General features: G+C 35.0%; 1 protein-coding gene across 1 annotated transcript in view; it reads left to right on the forward strand.

The window, feature by feature from the left end:
* Positions 1-21520, forward strand: part of LEMD3 (LEM domain containing 3) — a 61353-nt gene extending 39833 nt beyond the window's left edge. The window contains exons 5-13 of the mRNA XM_002920049.4: positions 7896-7975; positions 8061-8206; positions 9115-9216; positions 9323-9425; positions 10103-10281; positions 16773-16854; positions 18829-18934; positions 19031-19109; positions 19322-21520. Coding sequence (XP_002920095.3) covers positions 7896-7975; positions 8061-8206; positions 9115-9216; positions 9323-9425; positions 10103-10281; positions 16773-16854; positions 18829-18934; positions 19031-19109; positions 19322-19485 — 1041 coding nt within the window. The 3' untranslated portion in view covers positions 19486-21520. The remainder of the gene's footprint in view (positions 1-7895; positions 7976-8060; positions 8207-9114; positions 9217-9322; positions 9426-10102; positions 10282-16772; positions 16855-18828; positions 18935-19030; positions 19110-19321) is intronic.
* Positions 21521-23885: the final 2365 nt, after the last annotated feature.

The raw sequence follows: 23885 nt of genomic DNA on the forward strand, positions 1-23885 counted from the left end.
TATAACATTAAGTCGTGCTCATGATTTAACTAACGGAAAAAAAGAAAAGCATTTCAGATTCACCACCTGAAGTTAACCACTCGTTTTGGATTCATTTTTCTCTAGTTTTATCTTATGTTTTCATCTCTACAATTAGTATCACTATAAATTATAAGTGTTTCATATTACAGATGTTTATATATTTTTTCCTTAAAATTATCCTGAGCATTTTGTCATGTCATTGTTCAGGTTTTTGAGCTTCCTTTTATCTCACCGGGTAATATTTCTTTACATGATTGTATTGCATTGTCTTGGTTTGTGGTTTGTCAGTATTATGAAAGCCCTCTAATCTGCATATAGTATTTGATTTTCTGATTGTTTCCTTAGGAAATAGTTCTAGAAAGGAAGCTGCTTTTTAAGGAGCATGAGCTTTTGTTAATACTTTTGATGTATGTTGCCAAATTACTTTCTAATTTGGAATGACCATTTTAGCATAGTCTTGCTAAAATTGGTGATTTATTTTATCCAAGTTCTAGCATAAATATGGAAGAATCTCACTACAAAGCTGATGTCAAAACCATGATGATAATACATATTTCGTAGGCTCCCTGCTTCTGGAGAGAGATCTGTCATACATTTCATGTATTTGTACTATGGTTTCACCAGCAGCACAATTGAGTTTTTGCATTCAGGGTAAATGGGCTAAAGGATACACAGAACTCCTGTGAGTGTGAGCTAATTTTTCCCCAACTGCCAGTGCATTTTAAGCACAATATGAGTAAATGTTTGGTTGAGTAAGATGAATGAATAAGTAAACCTCAGTAAAATTTTTTTTTATTTTCTTTTGAGTTTGATGCTTCACATTCCATTATTTTATTTTCCTTTTTCTTTCAAAAGAAATTTAAATAAAGTTAACAATTAATTTAAGTAAACAGTCTTTTTTCTGAATCCTCCAGTGTTTTTCTCGAACTTTTTTCATTTTTTTTTTTTCACTTTCATCATTTTTGAGAATGAAAGCTTGTTTTGATACGTGAAAAGTTAAGAGGTCCCTCTGGTGGAACATTTAGGAAATACATAGCATTAAATTTTCATGAAAAGACATAGACTTGTTTTTAAGTTAAACGGTGGCAGCTTTGTATGGTAACTTTCCATCTAAATGATGTAATGAATGGTGTTCATTTTCTGGTTCATTTTCAAAACCTTTTTAAACTTCAGCACAATGAATATGTTTATGATTTGTGAAGAAAATACTAGGAAAGAAGATAGCTGCAAATGCGCCGAATTTGGGGGCTGGATAGGCTTTTATGGCCTAGCTTGGGATGCTAATCACTGTTAATAAAATTGTGTCTTTGTGGGAAAATAAATGTTCTGAGAAATGGAATGATGGATAAATTTCTTAATTATAATTTATCGGGGCCCCTGGGTGGCTCAGTCGGTTGAGCAGCCGATTCTTGGTTTCAGCTCAGGTCATGATCTCAGGGTTGTGAGATCAAGCCCTACGTCCAGCTCCGTGCTCAGTGCAGAGTCTCCTTGTCCCTCTTCCTCCCTCTCTGTTCCTCTTCCCCAATCTCTCTCAAATAAATTAAATCTTAAAAAAAATAACTATAATTTATCAAGTACAATTTATCTTAGGATTTTCTTAGTACCTCTGACTTCACAATGACCCAGCAAGGTAGGTAGTATCAAACTCACCTTATAAAGAAACTAAAGCTCAGAGGGATTTAATGATTACATCGTCTAGTCGGTAAGTGGTGGAGCTGGGAATAGAATTAATGTGCTTGCTCTTCTCACTATACTGTTCTTCCTCTTAGATGGAAGGATTGGGTTCATAACCATCTTTGGAGTGAGCAAGGGACTGACCCTGAATAAGGGTTAGGATCTGAAGAAGTGATCAAAATAGATACATCTGCATAGATGATGTAATTTTTCATCTCCTCTTGAGGTTATACATGATAGCTAGTCAATAGCAGAGTCATGATCTGACCTCAGGCCTGCTTGTTTAAGGACCATGTTCTTTCCATTATTCCTCGAGGTGAATGACCAAGTTCCCACTGAATCATCAAGAATTAAGTCATATTTACCATTGTATTGATTTTCATGTGTCCTATTTTAATTAATTTCAAAGGTAACATGTATAGTGTATGTCATGTCACAATTAAACGGAATATCCCCTACTGGAAAGCCATCTAGTTATTATTACCACATACATTATCCATTTTGTGAGCTATCCAATAGGTTTTTAATCCGTATTTGACTTCTCCCTGTATCAGCATTTCTTTCCCTTCTTACGAATGCTTTGTAGCTTTATTTAATGAGCTGAGTCTTTTACATGAAACAGTATTATTTTTATGCTATGAAACTGTAATCTCAGTTCAAAGCACCTGATGTCAGTTTTAATAAAAAAATACATGTTTTTGCCAGTTATTTTGCAAATAAGGTAAATTTGGAATTGGGAATTTTAGGTGTGTTTTCACACACAGTATGTTAAAATAGATTTGTTAAAGATTTGGGAAAATATGCTTTGAACTTAGAACGATTTAAATGAAGCAGTCAGCAGTATGTTGACTAAGCTATTGTCTGTAAGTAAATAGTAATAATTGTAATAGACTTACTTTAAAAATTTGTGTCATCAGTGATTAGAAAATGGGCATTTTATGATGCAAGTATGCCTTACCTCAGAGGTTGGCAAACTACAGCCTTTGGGCCTATTTTTTGTATGGCCTTCTAGCTGTGGTTTTACAACACTTTTAAAGGTTGCTTAGAATATACGTGGCAGAGACCAGAAAGGTATATGGCTACAAAGCCTGAAATATTTACTCTTTGATCCTTTACAGAAAAGGTTGGCCTGCCCTTACCGTACAGCTTTCTAGGTGGCAACAAAAAAATGAATAATAAAATACTTCCCACTCTTAAAATCAGGAAGCTGCTATGCATGCTATAATGTTAGCATGAGCTGTTTATTTTTTTAAAAGATTTTATTTATGTATTAGAAAGAGAGACCATGAGTGGGGGGAGGGGCAGGTAGAGGGAGAAGCAGACTTCCTGCTGAGCAGGGAGGCCGACGTGAGACTCGATCCCAGGACCCTAAGATCATGACCTGAGCCGAAGGCAGACGCTTAACCGACTGAGCCATGCAGGCACCCCTAGCATCAGCTGTTTAATTAGCATAGCCAGAAGAAAAAATTCAACTTCTAATTCTTCAAAAATTCTGTTTTATAATACTACAGAACTCTGGATACTATGTAGAACATTTGTGGAAGTAAAGGTCTGTTTCAGACCTTCATACTCTATTAATTCTTTAATGAGGTTTTAATAAGTTATAAATTGTCTTTTGTATTTTGTGTGTTCATAAAGGGACATTCCATGGTTCTATTGTATTCTAGATAGTAAGTGGATATGAGGTGATATTAACATGGGAAAAGAAAGCAAAATGAGAAAATAACAACAGATACTCTTCTCCTACCCTTATTATTTTATAACTAAAAGTTTTAAGCTCAATGTTCTTCCACATACTTAGCTTATTAGGGTAGGTGTCCTTGTTAGTATGAACAATTACGTACATTTTTAAGGATAATTAATGAAGGCAGTAATGCTATTTATTATATCTTCAGCCTTCTAAAATTTTTATATTTAAAAGATACAACTAATGAATTTAGAAGTTTGTTTTTACATTATTTGAAACTTACATGTATAGTCTAGCCCTCAGAGTTCTGTATATTGACACCAAAATGTCATTATGTCTTGCATATTGTTGTAATAGAAGCTGAAGAGCATATATATAAACACAGGTAAATACAACATGTATGTTTCATTGATTTCTAAAAATATTCATGTCTTACGATTTCACTTACACATCGGATCTAAAAAACAAACTAATGAGCAAACATGCAGAAACAGACCTATAAATACAGAGAACAAACTGATGGTTGCCAGATGGGAGGGGATAAGGGGGTAGGCAGAATGAGTGAAGGAAAGTGGGAAGTTCAGGTTTCCCATTATGAAATGATAAGTCATAGGGATGAGGAATACAGTCTAGGGAATAAAGTCAATGGTATTACAGTGGTATTGTATGGTGACAGATGGTAGCTACACTTGTAGTGAGCATAACATAAACTGTTGGGATTACATCAAAATAAAAAGCTTATGTTCAGTGAAGGAAACAATAAAACTAAAAGGCAGCCTACAGAATGGAAGAAGATATTTGCAAATGACATGATACAGGGTGAGTATCTGATACAGGGTTAGTATCCAAAATATATAAAGAACTTATAAGACTCAATACCCCAAAACCAAATAATCCAATTTAAAAGTGGGCAGAAGGTATGAACAGACATTTTTCCAAAGAAGAGATACAGATGGCCAACAGAGAGTTGAAGAGATCCTCAACATCACTCATAATCAGGGAAATGCAGATTAAAACTACAGTGAAATATCACCTCACACCTGTCAGAATGGTTAAAAACAAAAACAAGAAACAGCAAGTGTTGGAGAGGATGTGGAGAAAAAGGAACCCTTGTGCACTGTAGGTGGAATGCAAACTGGTGCAGCCACTGTGGAAAATAGTATGGAGTTTCCCCAAAAAAGTTAAAAATAGAACTACCCTATAATCCAGCTACCTCACTACTGAGTACCCAAATACAGTCACGCTAATTCAAAGGGGTACATGCACCCCAATGTTCATAGCGGCGTTATTTACTATAGCCAAGTTATGGAAGCGGTACAAGTGTCCGTTGGTTGATAAGTGGATAAAGAAGATAACATAGCTGTAGATAATGGAATATTACTCAGCCATAAAAAGAAAATCTTGCCATTTGCAGCAAGATGGATCTATAGAGGTAAATGCTAAATGAGATAAGTCAAAGATACCATATGATTTCACTCATGTGGAATTAAGAGACAAAACAAGTGAATAGAGGGGAAAAAAGAGAGTGAGGCAAATCAAGAAACGGACTCTTAACTACAGAGAACAAACCGATGGTTACCAGAGGGGAAGTGGGTGTGGGGGGGGAATGGGTGAAATAGGTGATGGGGATTAAGGAGTGCACTTGTGATGAGCACTGGGTGATGTATGGATAGTTGAATCATTATATTGAAACTAATATTACACTGTATGTTAACTGGAATTAAAATAAAAACTTAACGCATACATTATGAAGAGGAATGACTGCAATGTTTCCAGCTCCCTGGATAACCCATATTAATCTTGCTTTGTGGATTTTCAAAGCCCTCTATAGCTTGTGCTTTATCTAATCCTGATCCATGCAACGTAACCAGAAGTAAGTTCTCTTGATTTTGGAAGCAAATGAATTTTAGAGCAAATGAATATGAGTTCTGTTTGATTTTTGTTATATACAAAGTGATTTCTGGTAGCATTTTTATAACAAAACCATAATTGCCTGAAATTATTTTTGTATAATCTTATTGCATAACATTTTAAGCAATGTTAGGGCTTAAACAAAAAAATCATTTAAAAAGCTTTTTAGTCATGGAGCACCTGGGTGGCTCAGTCGGTTAAGTGTCTTCCTTGGGCTTAGGTCATGATCTTGGGGTCCTGGAATCGAGCCCCGCGGTGGGTTCTCTGCTCAGCAGGGAGTCTGCTTCTACCTCCCTCTTAGTCATTTGTCAATTATTAAATACTTACATTTGCTGCAAATTTTTTGATATTTATAAATAATGATGAAAGATCACACTTTCCCCCCCCCCAAAGATAACAGGTAGCTTATAGTTCTCTTTACCATCTAAACATCCCGGTGGTAGTTATACATAAGTAGTGAGCCTAGCAGGATTAGTTTTGCTTCATAAAACTTTAAATTTTCAAATTTAATATGTATTTTTTAAAAACTTGCCAGTTCCATATTAGGAAGTAAATTGTACTGATCAAATGAAAAACTTTAATTTCTGCTGCTATGATGAATCTTTTGATAAAATACAATAGCTATTACTTACAAAATTCTTTTTTTTTTTTAAAGGAGTGGGGGTTTTTTTGTTTGTTTTTTTTTTTAAGAGAGAAGAGAGGGGAGAGGCAGAGGGAGAGAGAATCTTAAGCAGGCTCCACTTCCAGTGCAGAGCCCAACATGCGGCTTGATCTCACGACCCTGAAATCATGACCTGAGCTGAAATCATGATTAGGACACTTAATTGACTGAGCCACTCAGGCGCCCCTTAAGGGAGTTTTTAAAAATTACTTCTTACTGCTACTTTTAGAAATTTATTCTTTGGACTTAAAAAAGTACATAAAGATATAATATTGAATAGAAGATAAGCTCTGTGAACGTGGAATTTTGGCTGTTTTGCTTAGTGCTATATTTCTAGGTCCTAGAACAGTACCTGGCACATATTGGACCCTCAATAACTATTTGTTGAATGGAAAGATTTTTAAGGGTATTTATTACAGTATTACTTGATATATTGAAATAATTGGTAGTACTCTAAACATTCATTAATAAGGGGTTGATTAAAGTATAAAATACCCAGCCATATACTAGAAACACAATTTTCCTGGAAAAAAGTAGGTGGTTCCATGTTTATTGACATCGACACGGTACTTCATTTTGTGATAAAAGCAAGTGGAATAAACAGTATATATAATGGGATACCACTTTTACTTTTAATATTTTGATTAAAAAATACATAATCTACCTATGTATAGCAGTTCTTAAACTTTATGGTTTCAGGAAGGACCCTTTTGCAGTCCTAAAATTACTGACGACTGTAAACGGCCTTTGTTTGTGGGAGATAGATAGGTAGATAAATTTAGATATATATTTACCTTATTAGAAATTTAATCAAATTTTAAATTTACTTATTCGTTTAAGAATAATGAACTTATTACATGTTAACATAAGTAACGTATTTTTATGAAAAATAGCTATTTTCCAAAATAAAAACATTTAGTGAGAAATGGCATTGTTTTACATTTGGGCAAATCTTTTTAATCTTTAATGTATAGGTTAATAAAAAAACAACTGGATTTTCATATCTACTTCTGTATTCAATCTGTAGCGATGTTTTGGTTGAAGTACATCAAGAGAATTTAGCCTCATGCAGATATGTCGTCAAAACAGGAGAAAGTATTAATACTCTTTTCAGATAATTGTAGATATTCTCCACTGATAACTGTACCAAAACTCTGAGAGGTAATTTCTTCACGATAAGTTGCAATGTGCAATTTGAAACCGTATCAGTGATTTTTGTGCACTCTAACGTCCTTTTTTTGTTTTACACGTAGAATAGATCTTTTACATATGCAAGATTTTATAACTCATGCATGATTCATTTGGAAAACACTGGTTCGTTGTTTATGCAAATCTTCCCAATGTTGACACATTTCAAGATTGATATCTTTAATTCTTTAATACCACACCAGTCTCATTGCAAAGGTTTTCAAGTATTCTGAAGTTGTCAAGCTCATAGTAATGGATGCAACTTTTTCCAAATTTTACTTTTCACTTGAAAGCTTGAATGTTATCATTGGTAACAAAGTCAGCTGTTTTTCTTGAGGTGACATGCTTGCTTCATTCACTTGTTGAGAAAAATGTCAGTGAAATAGCTAAGTCTGAATAGTTTGCCATTTGTTCATCTAAAAATAGGGTTCCATAAAAAACTTAGTTAATTCACTTTTATCACGGTAATACTTAAGGCAAATTATATTTTAAAAAATCCTCCAAATCTGCAAATGTAAACGAACCAAAAAGAAAACATAACAAAATAATAACTGTGCTTATTTTAGGAAGATGAGGAAATTGTGACTTTTTTCCCTCCTTTTGTTTTCCTTAATGAATACATTTTTGTTATGTAATACAGTTTCAAGTATTATATAAAGATAAAAGTATGGTATTTATAGTATAGCTTACAGATAGTCAAATAAATGTGAATTATTAAGAATAGTTAGTTATTTTCTCCATTTTTCTTATTAGGATTTAGGCCCTGAATATGAAGATATATTTAATATTTCTTTGAAGTGGATTTTAGAAAATGGAAAAGATGTTGGAATAAGGTAAGGGATTTAATTTCCACTTTAACCATTTGGTAGTATAAGAAGTGATTTTGACTCTAAGGTCTCCTTAATTATTTTTAACCAGGTGTGTTGGTTATGGCCCTGAGGAACAACTGACAAATATAACCGATGTGCAGTTTTTACAGTCCACAAGACCACAGATGTCTTTCTGGTGTCGCTTTCGACGTGCTTTTATTACTGTCACCCACAGATTATTGTTGTTATGCTTAGGTAAGTTGTTGGGATGAGAAAGAAGATACCTGATAGTCTAGAATTTTTGTATCTGTATTTTACCAAATGCCAGGGTTGAGAATTTACTTCTGTGATAGCTGACATTATAAATCACATCCAGAAGTCTTCACTAAGGTAGAATAATATTGAAGTTTTTTTTTTTTTTTATAATGTCAGTATTAATCTAAGGGCTTAGAAAATAGTAGTATAAAGGGAGGTGGAATAAAACATTGTCATAAGAATGTCATAGAAAAAGACAAAGAAATGTCTTTAGAAAACAGAACAGGAAAACAGAAAAATTAAACTTATTTTTTAAATGATAAAATATAAATTAAGTTCATTAAAATTATTTTTAATTTTAAAAATATCATTTACCTGCATTAAAATTTTCATTTGGATTCCTGGATTTTATGTGACTATTTTGACTGATTATAGGAATTTAGGAGATAATCATTTTTTTCTTTGTTCAAGTCCTTTAAAAATAATTTTCCTCAAGTGTAGTATGTTTACAGTCTTAGGAAACTCTCTTTAATAATAGTTTAGTGTGGCAAAGGAAAACGTTTGTGAAACATAGTTATGTAGCTTTAAAAAAAAATAGAAAAATGTTCAGTTATCAGCATCATGGAGGAAATGGTTTTTCTAGAGAGATTAAGTGAAATTCTGGAAAATGTTTAATACTGAATTGTTCTGTGTAGTTGTAATTATGTAGGTAATTCAGCCCACGTTTTGAAGGCTTATTCCATTATTCCATTATGGCAGTTAAAATAATCACTGTGGAAACTGTCATAAGATTTCTTTTTTTTTGCTTTGTTTTGTTAGTATCAGATTTAACAACTTCAGATTGCAGTGAATGTTATTGAATGTCAGTGAGCACAATTTTTAAAACACAAAATAATTAAATATTGCAGGTGTAGTGATGGTTTGTGTCGTTCTGCGTTATATGAAATATCGCTGGACAAAAGAAGAAGAGGAAACAAGGCAGATGTATGATATGGTGGTGAAGATTATAGGTATAAGTATTTGTAAAAATCAACTATTTCTAGAATTGTTATTACGTGATAAATTTCAGCATGGTGTCCAGTGATTGATTCATTTGTAAATTTGTTATATTTTCAGATGTTTTACGAAGTCATAACGAAGCTTGCCAGGAAAATAAAGACTTACAACCTTACATGCCTATTCCACATGTACAAGATTCCTTAATACAACCTCCTGACAAGTACGTTCAAAGTGTTGTGAGTTGAAGTAGATCAGAATGTTGCTATCTTCTGAAGTTATGAAGAGTATATTGAGAGTTGTGGCCTTCTCAAGTAGACCTGTTTTACTGTACAGGTTTTACTTTTGCACTTTAAGCTCTCCTTTCTTTCTAAATTCTGTTCTGTTCTCCCCATGATTTTGAGTGGCATAATGGACAACTTGGTTTCTAAATCATGATCGCTTTTATACATTTTTTTATTCTTACCAGTCTTCACCTTATTTCGTTTAAGTTCATCTTACTAAAGAAACAGAGACAGACAATAGCCAGTGATGTTTTACTAATAATGCCTTAAATAATTTTGTTGTTAATGAAGCTTTTTAAATAGTACTAAATAATGACTTCTTGAAAATGAAAGATGATTCCATATCCTAACACAGCATTCTTCACTATAGCAATACCTCAGAATCAGTGGTGCAGTTTGGGGGGAAAATTCCTGATGCTTAGCTCTTCCTCTGAAGAATGAAATTCAGTAAATCTGAGATAAGCTTCAGGCATCTAAATCTTTTTAAAAAAAAATTGGTAGGCAGTGATAAGGAAAACCAGAATTAATAATAACCATTGCCTTCACTTACTAATACTTGAAAAAGATGATGACAAGCCAAGATGATAGTAAATTTGTTATTTTGTTCACATGATAGGAAAAAAATGAAGAAAGTCTGGGATAGAGCTGTTGACTTCCTTGCTGCTAATGAGTCCAGAGTTCGCACAGAGACACGAAGAATAGGTGGTGCAGATTTTCTAGTTTGGCGGTGGATCCAGCCTTCTGCCTCCTGTGACAAAATATTAGTAATACCTTCTAAAGTATGGCAAGGTCAAGGTATGTATTTTTATACAACAAAAATAAACATGGTGCTTTTCTAATTTTTTTCATCTGTGAAAATAAAAAAGTACTGTTGAGAGATAGGACGGCAAAGCTCCCTTTGCAGTTCCATCCCGTAGAGGGAATTAATGTTAGCTTCTTATGTATCCTTTCACTTTTCTCCTTTCAAATATGAACGTAATGGTTTGTCTTTACCATAATAGAACACTACATACATTACTTTGATTTTTTCCTTTTTCACTGAAAGCAACTTAGTGTTGTAGATCTAACTGCATTCTTTTCCCCTAATTTTTATGCCAATAAGATGTAATTTATGTTTTACATATATATAAAACATATAAAAGTGAAACATAACTTTTCAACTGCTCTTTTTTTCCAATTTTTGCTTGCCTGCCTCTTTCATTAAAGACCCATCCACCTGTGTATCCCCTGTGCCAAGTAGCTTTTGTGGCTGTTTTTCCATATTTTTCTCAGTGCTTGCATGGTTGCAGAAACAGGTATATGTAAGTATATAGGAGGGCTTGGTGATTGGTTGCTTTAGGTTCCCAAACCTCTGCTAGTGATAACTGTTTACCTCCCTTGACTCTCTTACATGGTTAGTTGCAAAATTAAATCTTGCAGTTAGTTTAATGTGCATTTCAGAACTAGTAGTGAGTTTCTTTAAATCTTCTTGTTGGATAAAAGTATATTTATCAATGTTTGCTAAACATAGTATTTATGAGAAAGTTAAGTAAATAGTTTTGAAATTTCAAAAAAGTAAAATCCAGTCACTCCCTTTCTTCTTTAATTTTCACTTCAAAGAGCTTGAATTAATAATAGTCTTCAATAATCATGGCATAAAAATGATGCTTTGATGATGCCAAAGATGACACTAAACATTAAACTTTTTGTTTTAAAAGGTGTCTGCAGAGGGTCCTATGAAAGGAAAACAGAATGCAAAGCCAATCAGATCTGATTACCTTAGTGCCTGATTGTAATGGGTGTGGATTCTCAGCCTAATTTCTTCAAGTAGCTAGCAGTTGGTGCTCATGTATGCATATGAAGTTCTAGAAAAGGCTATTATTTTGCTCATATGAATTTTATCATTGTAGTTTTATTTTTAAAATGTGAGATTTTCAAGATGAATCTAAAGACAGTTTCTTTTTTTTATAATTTTTTATTATGTTAGTCACCATACAGTATATCCTTAGTTTTTGATGTAATGTTCCATGATTCATTATTTGCGTATAACACCCAGTGCACCCTGCAATACGTGCCCTCCTTAGTACCCATCACTGGCCTATCCCAGTCCCCCACCCCCCTCCCCTCTGAAGCCCTCAGTTTGCTTCCCAGAGTCCACAGTAAAGACAATTTCTTGACCTGGGTAATCCAAGTTGTTCTTATAAATTAGTAGTGGGGATGGCAGACTCTAAGTGTGTGAAATTGGATGCTCTATATCTAGAATTTAAAACCTCAGAGTCTTATTTTCATTTTATCATTTTCTTTAGGTAGGAAAAGACTGCATAAGTATGATATAAGACAGTTTTAGGTCAGTTATAATAGTTGTAAAACTCAACATGAACTGATAGATCTAAAATGTCCTACTACTTCATTTTATCAAGGTTCCAATGTAGCAAATCTTAACAAACTACATGCCAAGTACTGAGCTATCTTAATTTGAATACTTCTACATGCACAATGTGAAGAATTATAAAATCAATCTCCCTTTACTTGAGAGTCTTTGATAAAAAAAAAAGTTACAGTGAATTAGTTGCTGAACCTAGAAGGGAATTGAGAGTAAAAGAAGACACCTATTTCTTAGTAAGTTGAAAAAAAAATACAGTGGCTGAGATTATATTATCCTGAAGGCTGAAAATCCTGAGGTAGAACCTAGTAGCCATTTGCTTAAAGTTTTTGGAGGGTTGTAATGGGAAAATTCTGTAGATGCCAGCAAGAGAGATTTGAGTTCTTCTAAGAATTTGATCATAAAAGCATGTTACAGGAGCAGAATAATGAGAAGTTGGTGGTATATTTCTTGATGATAATTATCTAAATTGCCTCATTTAAGAACATATAACCCTAATATAGAGAGAATTTAGTTCTAATATTACTTATATTTTATGCCATTACATGTATAGTCTATCTAAATATAATTGACTTCGCTTGTAAAAAAATATTAATACATAAACTAAGTTTTGCTTTCTTTTAAATGTATCTGAACACAAATGTGCAGTAAATATGGTTGTATAGTGGGGGTTGGGGTGGTGGTTTATGTAAAAAGACAGCTTGGGGTGCCTGGGTGGCTCAGTCATTCAGCGTCTGCCTTCGGCTCAGGGCGTGATCCCGGAGTCCTGGGATCGAGCACCACAACAGGCTTCTCCGCTGGGAGCCTGCTTCTTCCTCTCCCACTCCCCCCGTCTGTGTTCCCTCTCTCGCTGGCTGTCTCTCTGTCAAATAAATAAATAAAATCTTTAGAAAAAAAAAAAAGATAGCTTAACTTATTAACAGGCTTAGTGTTTATCCTCTTATAAATAACAGTGGTTTAATTAAAAGGTACATGGCTAGAGGGTTGGTAATTATAGTAGTCTTTTGAAGTCACTCCCATTATAAGCTGTTGTCACTTAATAGTATTTTTTTCAAGTAATTGTTAAATAATCAACCTTATTGAATTTTTAGTTCATTTTCTAAAGGATAGTTAAGTATAAATTGCATTCTTATATAGCATTAGTATCTCTAATAGTATTTTAAAGCACCAGTTAAAAATCATTGGGGCGCCTGGGTGGCGCAGTCATTCAGCGTCTGCCTTTGGCTCAGGGCGTGATCCCGGCGTTGTGGGATCGAGCCCCACATCAGGCTCCTCCGCTATGAGCCTGCTTCTTCCTCTCCCGCTCCCCCTGCTTGTGTTCCCTCTCTCACTGGCTGTCTCTCTCTCTGTCACCTAAATAAATAAAATCTTAAAAAAAAAAATCAAACCATATATGCTGGGGAAAATTGTTTGTTTCTGACAGATGTAGTCTTCAGAATAAACATTCATTTGAAGGATCCAACATAGTTCCTGAGGTATTTGAAATGTATCCTCATTCAGTAACCATTGTCTCTTTGCTTGTACCAGGAAGTGATTACAATTTAGTTGGGGAGACAAAATATATATCTTAAAAATCGGTTTGATCTTCACAACTACTTTGTGATTAGAATTGGCCAGAAATAACTTCTTCCAGATCCATTATTTTGTGAAAACTTGGGTCTAGGCTAGGATAAGATGGTAGTAATGCTTCTAGTCATTCCCTGCTAGCCCAGGGCAATACTGGAATTTCAGGGAACTCAGATTGCCTTTCAACTAAAAGGTCATCTAAGAACACAATCTATACACTGCCAGGGAAGTCTGGGTGGTACTAGAGGTTCACAGACTTTCTTGATCTGGGGTTTGGCAAAGATTTTTCATGTCTAGTGGCCATTCCCCCACCCCATATCAGGCACTGTTAGGACATTCACACCCCAGACTTTTTTTTTTCACTAGATACTTCTGAAATCTTTAATTGATACATTCAGGTCTTTATTTTTTTTTCCCCTTCCAAGTCTTTGTTTAAATTTCAGTTAGTTAACTTATAGTATAAAATTAGTTTTAGGCATGTATTTAGGGATTCATCACTTACATACAACACCCGGTGCTCATCATAAGTGTACTCCTTAATCCCTGTCACCTGTTAAACCCATTGGTATACTCTGAGCCATTAACTTATTCCTTAAACTTTCCTGCTTTATATATATGTTGCTTTTTTTTAGGAATCCCCAGACTCTCCAATTCTTTGATGTACCTACTTTTTCCAGTTTTTCAGTCTTCATTTCTTTTCCTGTCCATCTTAGTTTCCATAACCCATCTTTCCAATCCTTTTCTTGCTAGTACCCTTAAGTTGTTACCTATCCTTCATCTTAGCCTGGTAAATTCCAACCAAGGATGAAACTGTTTTGTCTCTGTTCAGGGAGCTAAGCATAGCAGAGAAAGTCTATGCAGTTCTGCAGACTGGTACGTCATAAGTAATCAACCTCAGTTAGGCCCTCAGTACTACTTGACTTTTATGTTCTTACCGTATTTTACCAGTCACTTCACTTTCCTACTCAGTAACAATTTTAGATTTCTTTCCGTCTTTTCAAACCTTTGCCCTTCTCTCTCCTGATTCTCAGCTGATGACTTGAAGAGAAGCAATCAGATTGTACCTGCCTCAGATTTCCACCACCAAATCCATAGAATTGCCAGAATCCACACTCACCCTCACCTCCTATTGCATTTGAGGAGTTTGTTTCTTTCTTTCTTTTTTTTTTTTATGATATGTTAGTAACCATACAGTACATCATTAGTTTTTGATGTAGTGTTCCATGATTCATTGTTTGCATATAACACCCAGTGCTCCATGCAATACGTGTCCTCCTTAATACCCGTCACCGGGCTAGCCCATCCTCCCAGCCCCCTCCCCTCTAAAACCCTCAGATTGTTTCCCAGAGTCCATAGTCTCTCATGGTTCATTTCCCCCTCTGTTTACCCCCCACCTTCATTTTTCCCTTCCTTCTCCTACCTATCTTCCTGCTATTCCTTATGTTCCACAAATGAGTGAAACCATATGATAATTGTCTTTCTCTGCTTGACTTATTTCTCACTTAACAGAGACCTGAGCCCTTCCCTTGTCTTCTCAAGTATCTTTTACTAAAGTGTTTTAAATCCCTGCCTCTACTGGATCTTTTCATCAGCACTTAATCTTTCTCATCTTTAAAACCCGTTGTTGGAGGGGTGCCTGGGTGGCTCAGTCAGTTAAACATCTGCCTTCAGCTCAAGTCATGATACCGGGGTCCCAGCTCAGTGGGGAGCCTGCTTCGCCTGCTCCCACTCCCCCTGCTTGTGCGTTCTCTCTCTCTCAAATAAATAAAATCTTAAAAAAAAAGAAAATAAAACACGTTGTTGGAGTGTACATTGTTCTTTAGCTATCACTCTGTCTCTCTCTACCTATTATAGCCAAATAGCATTAGTTTACTATACTCAGTGTTTTTACTTTTTCACCTCCCATTTTATTCTTCAGCTGACTCCAATCTGTTTTCCATCTCCCTCGTTCCAAGGAAACAGCTCTCAGACATCCATATTGCTAAACCTAACGTGGACATTTTTCCTTTCTGTCCTTACTTTACTTAGCAATGTTAACAATTGAGCCTGCTTTAAAACTTTCTTCTTTTTGCTTTGGGGATGCCACTTTTTTTTCTAGTTTTCCTGCTACCTTGCCCATTTCTTCAGTCTTCCTTTCTGGATTTTCTTCTTTTCCTGGACCTCTAAGTGTTGGGAGTTTCTTAAGGCTGTCTTCTTTTCTCATTCTACCTGTCTTCTACCTACAGATGATCTCATGCTGCAACTTCATTTAGCATAGATATGTTGATAACTCCCAAATTTATATCATGAAGTAAGTCCTCTGGTTTTCAGATTTTTATATCCACCTGTATACTTGTCTACTAGGATATGGACACCACAAATTTAGCACGTGCATGAGTTTAGTATCTTCTCTCACCAAACGGACCTCTTCCCCCACCCCCAGTGTTCCTTTCTAATTAATAGTGCCCCTTCTCAGTTGGTTTCGCCTTAAACCTGGGAGTTATCCTTAATCTTTTCCTTACCTCCCATGTATAGCCTTTAAACAAGTCATGTCAAATCTCCTCCATATGTTCTGGATTCTGTCTACTTTCTTCCATCAGCATTGCTGGTCTGTGTTATCCACATTAGTATCATCTCTCTTAGACAACTATAATAACCTTCTAACTGGTCTCCTTGCATTTACTTTTGTTTCTATTTAATTGATTATTTAAAATAAAGTCTATTTTTTAAAAATATAATTTTAAAAGACAGAGCTCATCAAATTATTACTCTCCTTAGACTTGGAGTGGTTTTCTGTTGCTCTTTATATTAATGTCTAAACACTTTAATGTGATCTGCATGGTCCTCAATAATCTGACTTCTCTCTCTTAAGGTTTGTCTTTCTGTTGTTCCTGCTCTAGCCACAGTGGCTATCTTTTAGTTGGCTACACTTTAGTTTACATTACACTGAGCTCCTTCTTGTCTCAGGGCTGTATATAAGCTAACACAGTTGCTTGAAATGTCCTTTATACCTCTTTTTACTCTGCCTACTTTTACTTATTCTTTATTCTTTAGGTCCCAACATAAATTTCACTTTCTGAGTGAAGTGTTATCTGATATGTCCAGACTCTTTTAAATTACTTTCACAGCTTCCTGTATTCTTCTTTCTTAAGATTTACCGTAATTATGGGGTTTTTTTGACACTGTTTCTCAACTCTGTCACCCACTAAACTGCAGACTCTGTGAGAGCAATGATTGTATCTCTGACGTACCTTAACTTCCAGGGGTCTGGCTCCCAGTAAAAGTATACAATGAATATTTTTTGGAAAGAGTGAATGACTGTATACCTTTCAACAAAATGGAACAGTGACAAATAGTAAAACTAATTTGTTTTTTGTAGCATTTCATTTAGATAGAAGAAATTCACCGCCAAATAGCTTGACACCATGTCTAAAGATTCGAAATATGTTTGACCCAGTTATGTAAGTATTATGAGGTATATGTAATTTTTGCTTGGAATATTTGGAATAGTCTTATAATGCTATGTCTGTAATTGAACAATCTCTTACTTTTGAATCTCACAGAAATGTTGTTTTCCTTTTCTTCCTCTTTTGTTAAATTTCAGGCAAGCGTTTGGCCAAAAGACCTAGATGTATAATAATTTGTTAAATTTCTACAAATCTTTGTAGGTACTGTGAATCCCCATAGCAGATACATGCTGGAGTCAAATTAATGATACACATGGTGATAAACAGAACCCTTTATTAAGTGTATAAGTCTCTTCTGCCAACATTCTTTGCCTCAGTAGGCAATATAGATAAAAATACCAGCTATTTTTAAACTGCCACTCTCTAATTGTAAAATAGTCTCTATAAAGATGTACACACTTTCCTTCTGTAAGTCCTATTTGTCCATGCAATATTTGAGATACTTTTCTGTTCACTTAATATTTGAGAAACTTTTCTTTCTATATAATTACAGCAGCACATGAATCCAGAGATTAGCACTGGCAAAAGTTATCGCCTTAGAATCTCTGATATTTCATATATAAGCTGTAATAATTTTTGGAATTTGCTTTCTAGAGGTGACTGCTATTTGTCCAATGATATGACAGGTCAGATTCTGTTTTGTAAAAAAAAAATCCTGACAGGGGAAACTGTATTACATATAAAAATACCTGTAAGTCTCATTTAATAACTCATTTATTTCAAGAAATAGTTGATATGAGATGTCAAGTAAGTGAAGACCAAATTGGAAATGTGGAGAAGCACTGTTAGTAACAGCCCTCACCATTTTGCATAGATAGAAGCACTTAGCAGTGCGGTGATCCCTCTGTTGGGGAGCTTACATCATACCTTAGGGATTAGGAGATCAGTGCCAGTCCAGTATTTTGTTACCTAAGGTGAAGATTTGTGATTAAAAGTGTAGCTGCTTTCCCTTCGGCCCACCATCTCTATCTCACAAGTGAGACAGATATGCACTGCTGCAGGCGGAGATCTTAAAGCTCTCATAATAGTAAGGTGACTGTCTGTGCAAAATTTTTGTCCTGTATCATTCTTCCATTATTTTGAAAAGGAAAAGCTCAGAATACACTATTTACTAGGAATTTTTCTAAAGTTTAGGAATTTGAAAATATCATTTAAAAAAAGTAATACTCAGGGCACCTGGGTGTCTGTTGGTTCAGTGTCTGCCTTGGGCTCAGGTCATGATCCCAGGGTCCTGGAATCCAGCCCCTCATTGGGCGCCCTGCTCAGTGGGGAGTCTTTCTTTCCCCCTCCCTCTGCTCGTGCTCTTTCTCTCTCTCTCACTCTCTAATAAATTTAAAAAATCTTAAAAAAAAATAACACTTAACTCTTTTTAAAAAAGATCTTATTTGACAAAAAGGGGGGGGTGTGCGTGCATGCGCTCACGCACACATGCAGGGGGAGAGGCAGAAGGAGGAGGAGAAGCAGGCTGCCTGCTGAGCAGGGACCCTCCTCCCCCCGCCCCCGCCATGCGGGACTTCATCCCAGGACCCTGGAATCATGACCTGAGCTGAAGACAGATGCTTAACTGAGCCACACAGGTGTCCCAACAATACTCAACTTTTATGAGTTCACTACAACTCATTAAAGTGTTAACACTTGCTAGGAAGAAAGAAAAGAAAGGACAATAGGTACATAAGATTTCAGATGTAAAAATGACAACCCATTTGTTCTGCAGTAGGCTTATCCTTTGCTGCCTCAGCTCTGTGCCTTCTTACACTGGAAAGCGAAGGAAGGTCTGGGACTGCGAATACTAACATTTTTTAAATCTGTCTACTGCTAGTAACAAACACTTACATAACCACTAGTTTTAACAACATGTGATTTTGAAACTATCCCCATTCTGGTAGGATATATATGTTATAAGAGACAAGGAAGACTTTTTATTGAGTAGGAGTATGGTTGTTGATTTTTGTTTTCATTAATTTTTAGGGAAATAGGGGATCAGTGGCATTTGGCAATTCAAGAAGCAATTTTAGAAAAATGCAGTGATAATGATGGCATTGTTCACATTGCAGTAGACAAAAATTCACGTGAGGTAAAGTAACTTTTACTATGAATTCTACATTTTGGATTTGTTGCTATCAAACTAAAACTGTTTTTCTTTCTTTCTTTCTTTTTTTTAATATCACAGGGTTGTGTATATGTTAAATGTCTGTCTCCAGAATATGCTGGAAAAGCTTTTAAGGCATTGCATGGCTCTTGGTTTGATGGTAAGAAGTTTATATTTTGAAAAGATAAATTATGGCTTACTGTTAAACTATACTAGATTTTAAAGTAAAGAATTTTAGGTCAGCATTTTTAATGTAATTATTTAAGATTACTTTATTTGCATATTATGTTCAAATGTCTTTTACCAATTTGTTTTCTATAAATATTAAGCACATTTTTACAGATCTAAAATATTATTTTTATCTTACAACAGGGAAATTGGTTACAGTAAAATATTTACGACTAGATAGATATCACCATCGCTTTCCCCAAGCTCTTACTTGCAATACTCCCTTGAAGCCATCAAATAAACATATGAACTCTATGTCTCATCTTCGTCTTCGGACTGGCCTAGCCAATTCTCAAGGAGGTTCCTGAAAAGACTTTCTTCCACTCCTAGGACTGGTATTTACAATAGGAAAATTCCTGTTTGGCTTCCTGTCTTCCTTTTAAATGCTTTTCGTATGTAATATTTTTTTACTGAATACAGCTCTGTTTGAATGTTCCAGAAATCTTAAGGTTCCAAAGGGACTTAGCAGTGAGGCAGCAATGCTGAGTAGGCAGAACAATTGTTTCATTCAGTTTTTGGAGTTCAGTTAAGCTGATGCATTTAAAGTTTTGCATGAGGAACATTGACTTTATTAAGCATTTTCAGATGTGGTGATTGTGTTTTTGCACCACAGAGTGTTTGGATGACCACACAAAAGCATGGTGAAGAGGCTTCTTGTATTTCCATAATTCCCTGTGAACTAATGTTGTGAATTTTTGTATACAGTCACCTGCATAGTTCTTACCAGGCTAATGTGGTAAAACTGTTAATTTCCCAATTTAACCTTAGGTTTCTATTGCTTGTAAGAGATTCATTTGTTACAGCTGGAATACAGGAAAACTAATTTGGGTTTAGTGGTTACATACAAGTGTAGGTGGATGTACATGTACTTAAACTGGCTTTTGTATATATGTATAAATGCTGGTGGTGGCGAAAGTAGTCTTGTTTTGTGAGGATGTCTGCATTAAAGCAGTAAAATAAGCTTCCTATTTTATTCGTAATCTAATGTGTATATATGTATGTGTATATATGTATGTGTATATATATGTATGTGTATATGTGTATATATACACACACATACATACATATGGCTGTACTATCACATAGATCAAACAGCCAAACACCTGGAAGTATTAGATACAAGTTAAAAATATCTTTTATAAGTTTTATATAAAAATGTCTGAGTATGATTTTGTGTGAAAGTTCCGATATCAGTTGTAATGGATTCAAATTTATGTGAGCAATAAAGATGCAATTGGCAGATATTGGAAAAGTATTTTGTGAAAAGCTGTATTTATTATAAATACTAGGACTATGACATAGTACTATTGGGATTAAGTCATTTTCCCAATCTATTTATAATTTAATGAAATGTCAGCTCCCCTGTCGTATGTCAAGTTTAAAGCAGGGCATATTGTTGCAGCAAAATGTGTATTTGAAAAATTATATTTGAAATTTTGGGTCATGAAAGCTTGCAATATAGTAAATGCACGAGTGACTGTTGCTTTGTGCCTCGGTATTTACTTTGTTTCAGTAAAGTTGCTTTATTACTGTTTATGATTTCAGATTAAGATAGTTGCTGAGCAGAGTTTACTTGTAATGTAACACTTGGCTTTTTTTTAATAACCTGTCGATATATCGTCAGTCCAAATGAATATGTGAAACAGCTGGAATTGTACCAATTTTGATTTTGTTTAAAGCTCAGTTTCCTTTCTGTTTTTTAATTGTGTATGTGTTGGGTTTGCAGCATGAACTTGCACAGATAATGCACGTTTTCTGGTTAAGTAAACATGATGCACACTGTTCTGTAACAGAAAACCCTATTGTGCCTTACCTGTGTGCTTTTGTGGGCACCATGTTTATGAAGAATAAAAAATGATTTGTTATCTGAAGAGAATAAATTTTAAATTCTCAGTTTATGTCTCAGATGCTAAAGTGTGAAAATATAAATATATATATAATATATAAAATAACCAATCCTTCTGTATTTTATGTGCATCATAGTGATTTATCTGAGCTTAGTGACCCCCATCTTGTGACCTGTTGCAAGAGTGAATGTAAAAAATAGTTGTGGCATTTTAAAAGGTCGCCTTTTGATGCAGATGCATCTTTTTTTTTTTTGCTTCTAAAACATATTTCATGTAAACATTGTACATTTATTATTGTAATATATACTATTATGCAGCTTATTTTACCTGAAACTGTTAAGCCGACCAAGATCCCTCCCTGCAAGACAGATGGGAATGTGTATAATAACTAGATATTTGAGAAGTTCTGAAGTTTGATGTAATCTGTTACTTGTCTTGTTAAAAAAAAAAAAGGAAAAATTCTAATTAAAAATTTATTAGGTTTTTTTTTAATGTGTCTTGGCTTTTAAAAAACTTATTAAGTGCCCTGTGTCTTTATTTTTTTAACCACTGAAAATGGGTGCCTTTATTTTAAATCTTCTTGGGGATCTGTAAATTTATATATGCTCATAAAGATGGATGAAGACCCTAAAGTTAATTTTAACCATCCATTCCTCAGCATCTTACTTTTCTTTAAGAAAATGTCTTTTTCTTACTCTCAAGTGTTTGGATCAAAGTGGGGCAAAACTATAAATCCGCTGTATCACTAAAGCAGCACTGTTTAGACATTTTTCATAGCAAGACTTTCTCAAAAAAGGAAGCCATTCATTTACACATTCTGCTTAAACCTCGTATCTCATTATAAACCAACAGTTTATGGGCTAGCTACTTTGAATAGCATTGGTTTTTGATGGTTTAATCAAGTAAAAGGACTTGATTAGTCAGTTAGTTGGTAGACTCTCATTGATTGTTAACAAAGGCCAGGCATTGTTACCTGTTAGGGATGTAAAGATGAAAAAGACATGGCCAGAACCTTAAGGTGGTACCAGTCTAGAGGAAGAACATAAAACAGATAAGTTAAAAGATAGTGTGGAAAATATAGTGAGAGAAAAAAGCAGAAGAAATTCTAGGACTACAGGGAGGCGCCTTATGCCTCTTAATAGAGGGAGAAGACATAAGGCAGATGTGATAACAGTTGAGCCATATTTTAATTCAGTTTAACATTTATTAAACACACCTTAATTAGTATAGATACAATGATAAGTCTCTTCTCCCTTGAGCTGTTAGGGGAGATTTTATTCTTGTGATGAGCTCATAAAAATAGATGTGTGGAACCTGAGTTTTTATAAAAATCCATTTTCGTATTCATTGGTCTGTAGATTCCTGAATACCTTGTGAATATTGAAGCCTGATACTCGACTTCATTACATTTTCCTTGTATGGTATTGACTGTTTGGATGACAAGCTGTGAGTTCTGAGTGAACAATGATTTATTGTATCATATACCCAGAATATTTCCTTTAATCAGATTGACCTGACAGTTCTCACTGCTCCTAGTAATGTCACATTACTATAGGTCATCTATATGGCTTCTTCACCCTTTTTTCATAGACTTATTTCAACAAGTCCCTTCTTCCAGATGACTCAACAGAGGATGCTAAATCAAGCAGAATTTGGGCAGCCACTCTTTTGGAAAGGATGCTGAGGAACAGGTACTTAAGAACTGAAAATAATTAGAAACCAAAAGTTGTGGTTTAAAGAAACTGAATGTCCAGGATGCTCATTCTCTTGGTTTTGTAAGCACGAGTAGCTGCTGCCTCTAAGCCTCATCAGAGAAACTTTATGACCAGAAATATATCCATCCGAATGGTAGATTTTTGCGCCTGAGAACCTCTGCTAGGGGCAGCAGGATAGAGTCATTTTGTTGATTCTTAGATTTTAAAACCAATAGAACCTTTGTACTTAGATTAACTTTTTCTTCCATGGGTGGACATTGGAGGCTGGCACATGCTCCTGAAATTGAAAAGAAGATTATCTAGGCATAGAGAGCACATGAAAAAAGACTGATGAGGGGCGCCTGGGTAGCACAGTCGTTAAGCGTCTGCCTTCAGCTCAGGGCGTGATCCCGGCATTCCGGGATCGAGTCCCCACATCGGACTCCTCCGCTAGGAGCCTGCTTCTTCCTCTCCCACTCCCCTGCTGTGTTCCCTCTCTCGCTGGCTGTCTCTCTGTCACATAAATAAATATAATCTTTAAAAAAAAAAAAGACTGATCAGATACAACCTATTGCATGTATAAAGTACTAGCAGTGACTTATGGTTGAATTATTGAATATAAAAATGGGCAGTGATGGTGGAAGGCTTTGTAGGTCACATGAAGTTTGGATGTTGGTTGTTAAAGGGAGTTCAGGTGAGGATTTGTTGTGATGAAAAATGGATATTGGGGGATAAACTGATGTCCAATTTCCTAGTGTGGGAATTCTAATACTTGCAACATTTAGATGCAAAAGATGATAATTGAAATTTTGGACGTTTTGAGGTTTGGATGCTTATGCACTACTCAGGTGGATGTTCCTAGCAAGTGATTGGATTTCTAATTCTGTGTTATTTTGAGAAAGATCTGAGCTAGAGATAAATTTGAGCGATAAAACGAAGAAAGTAAATTAGATGACCGAGAAAATGAATGAGAGAATCCATATAGAGACAGAAATATAGTTCACTGCAAATTCTGCCATACTTAATTGTATGGTTGGGGATGGCGTGAAGTATTAAGGAAAATTAAGAAGATGGAATTTGAAAAGATCCTTGGTGTGAAGTTGAAGTGGAAATTTTATGATTATCACATTTCTGGCTTGGGCAATTGGTTAGATGGTGGTGATGTTC

This window comes from Ailuropoda melanoleuca, chromosome 15 (assembly GCF_002007445.2).
Source record: "Ailuropoda melanoleuca isolate Jingjing chromosome 15, ASM200744v2, whole genome shotgun sequence".
Taxonomy (NCBI): Eukaryota; Metazoa; Chordata; class Mammalia; order Carnivora; family Ursidae; genus Ailuropoda; species Ailuropoda melanoleuca.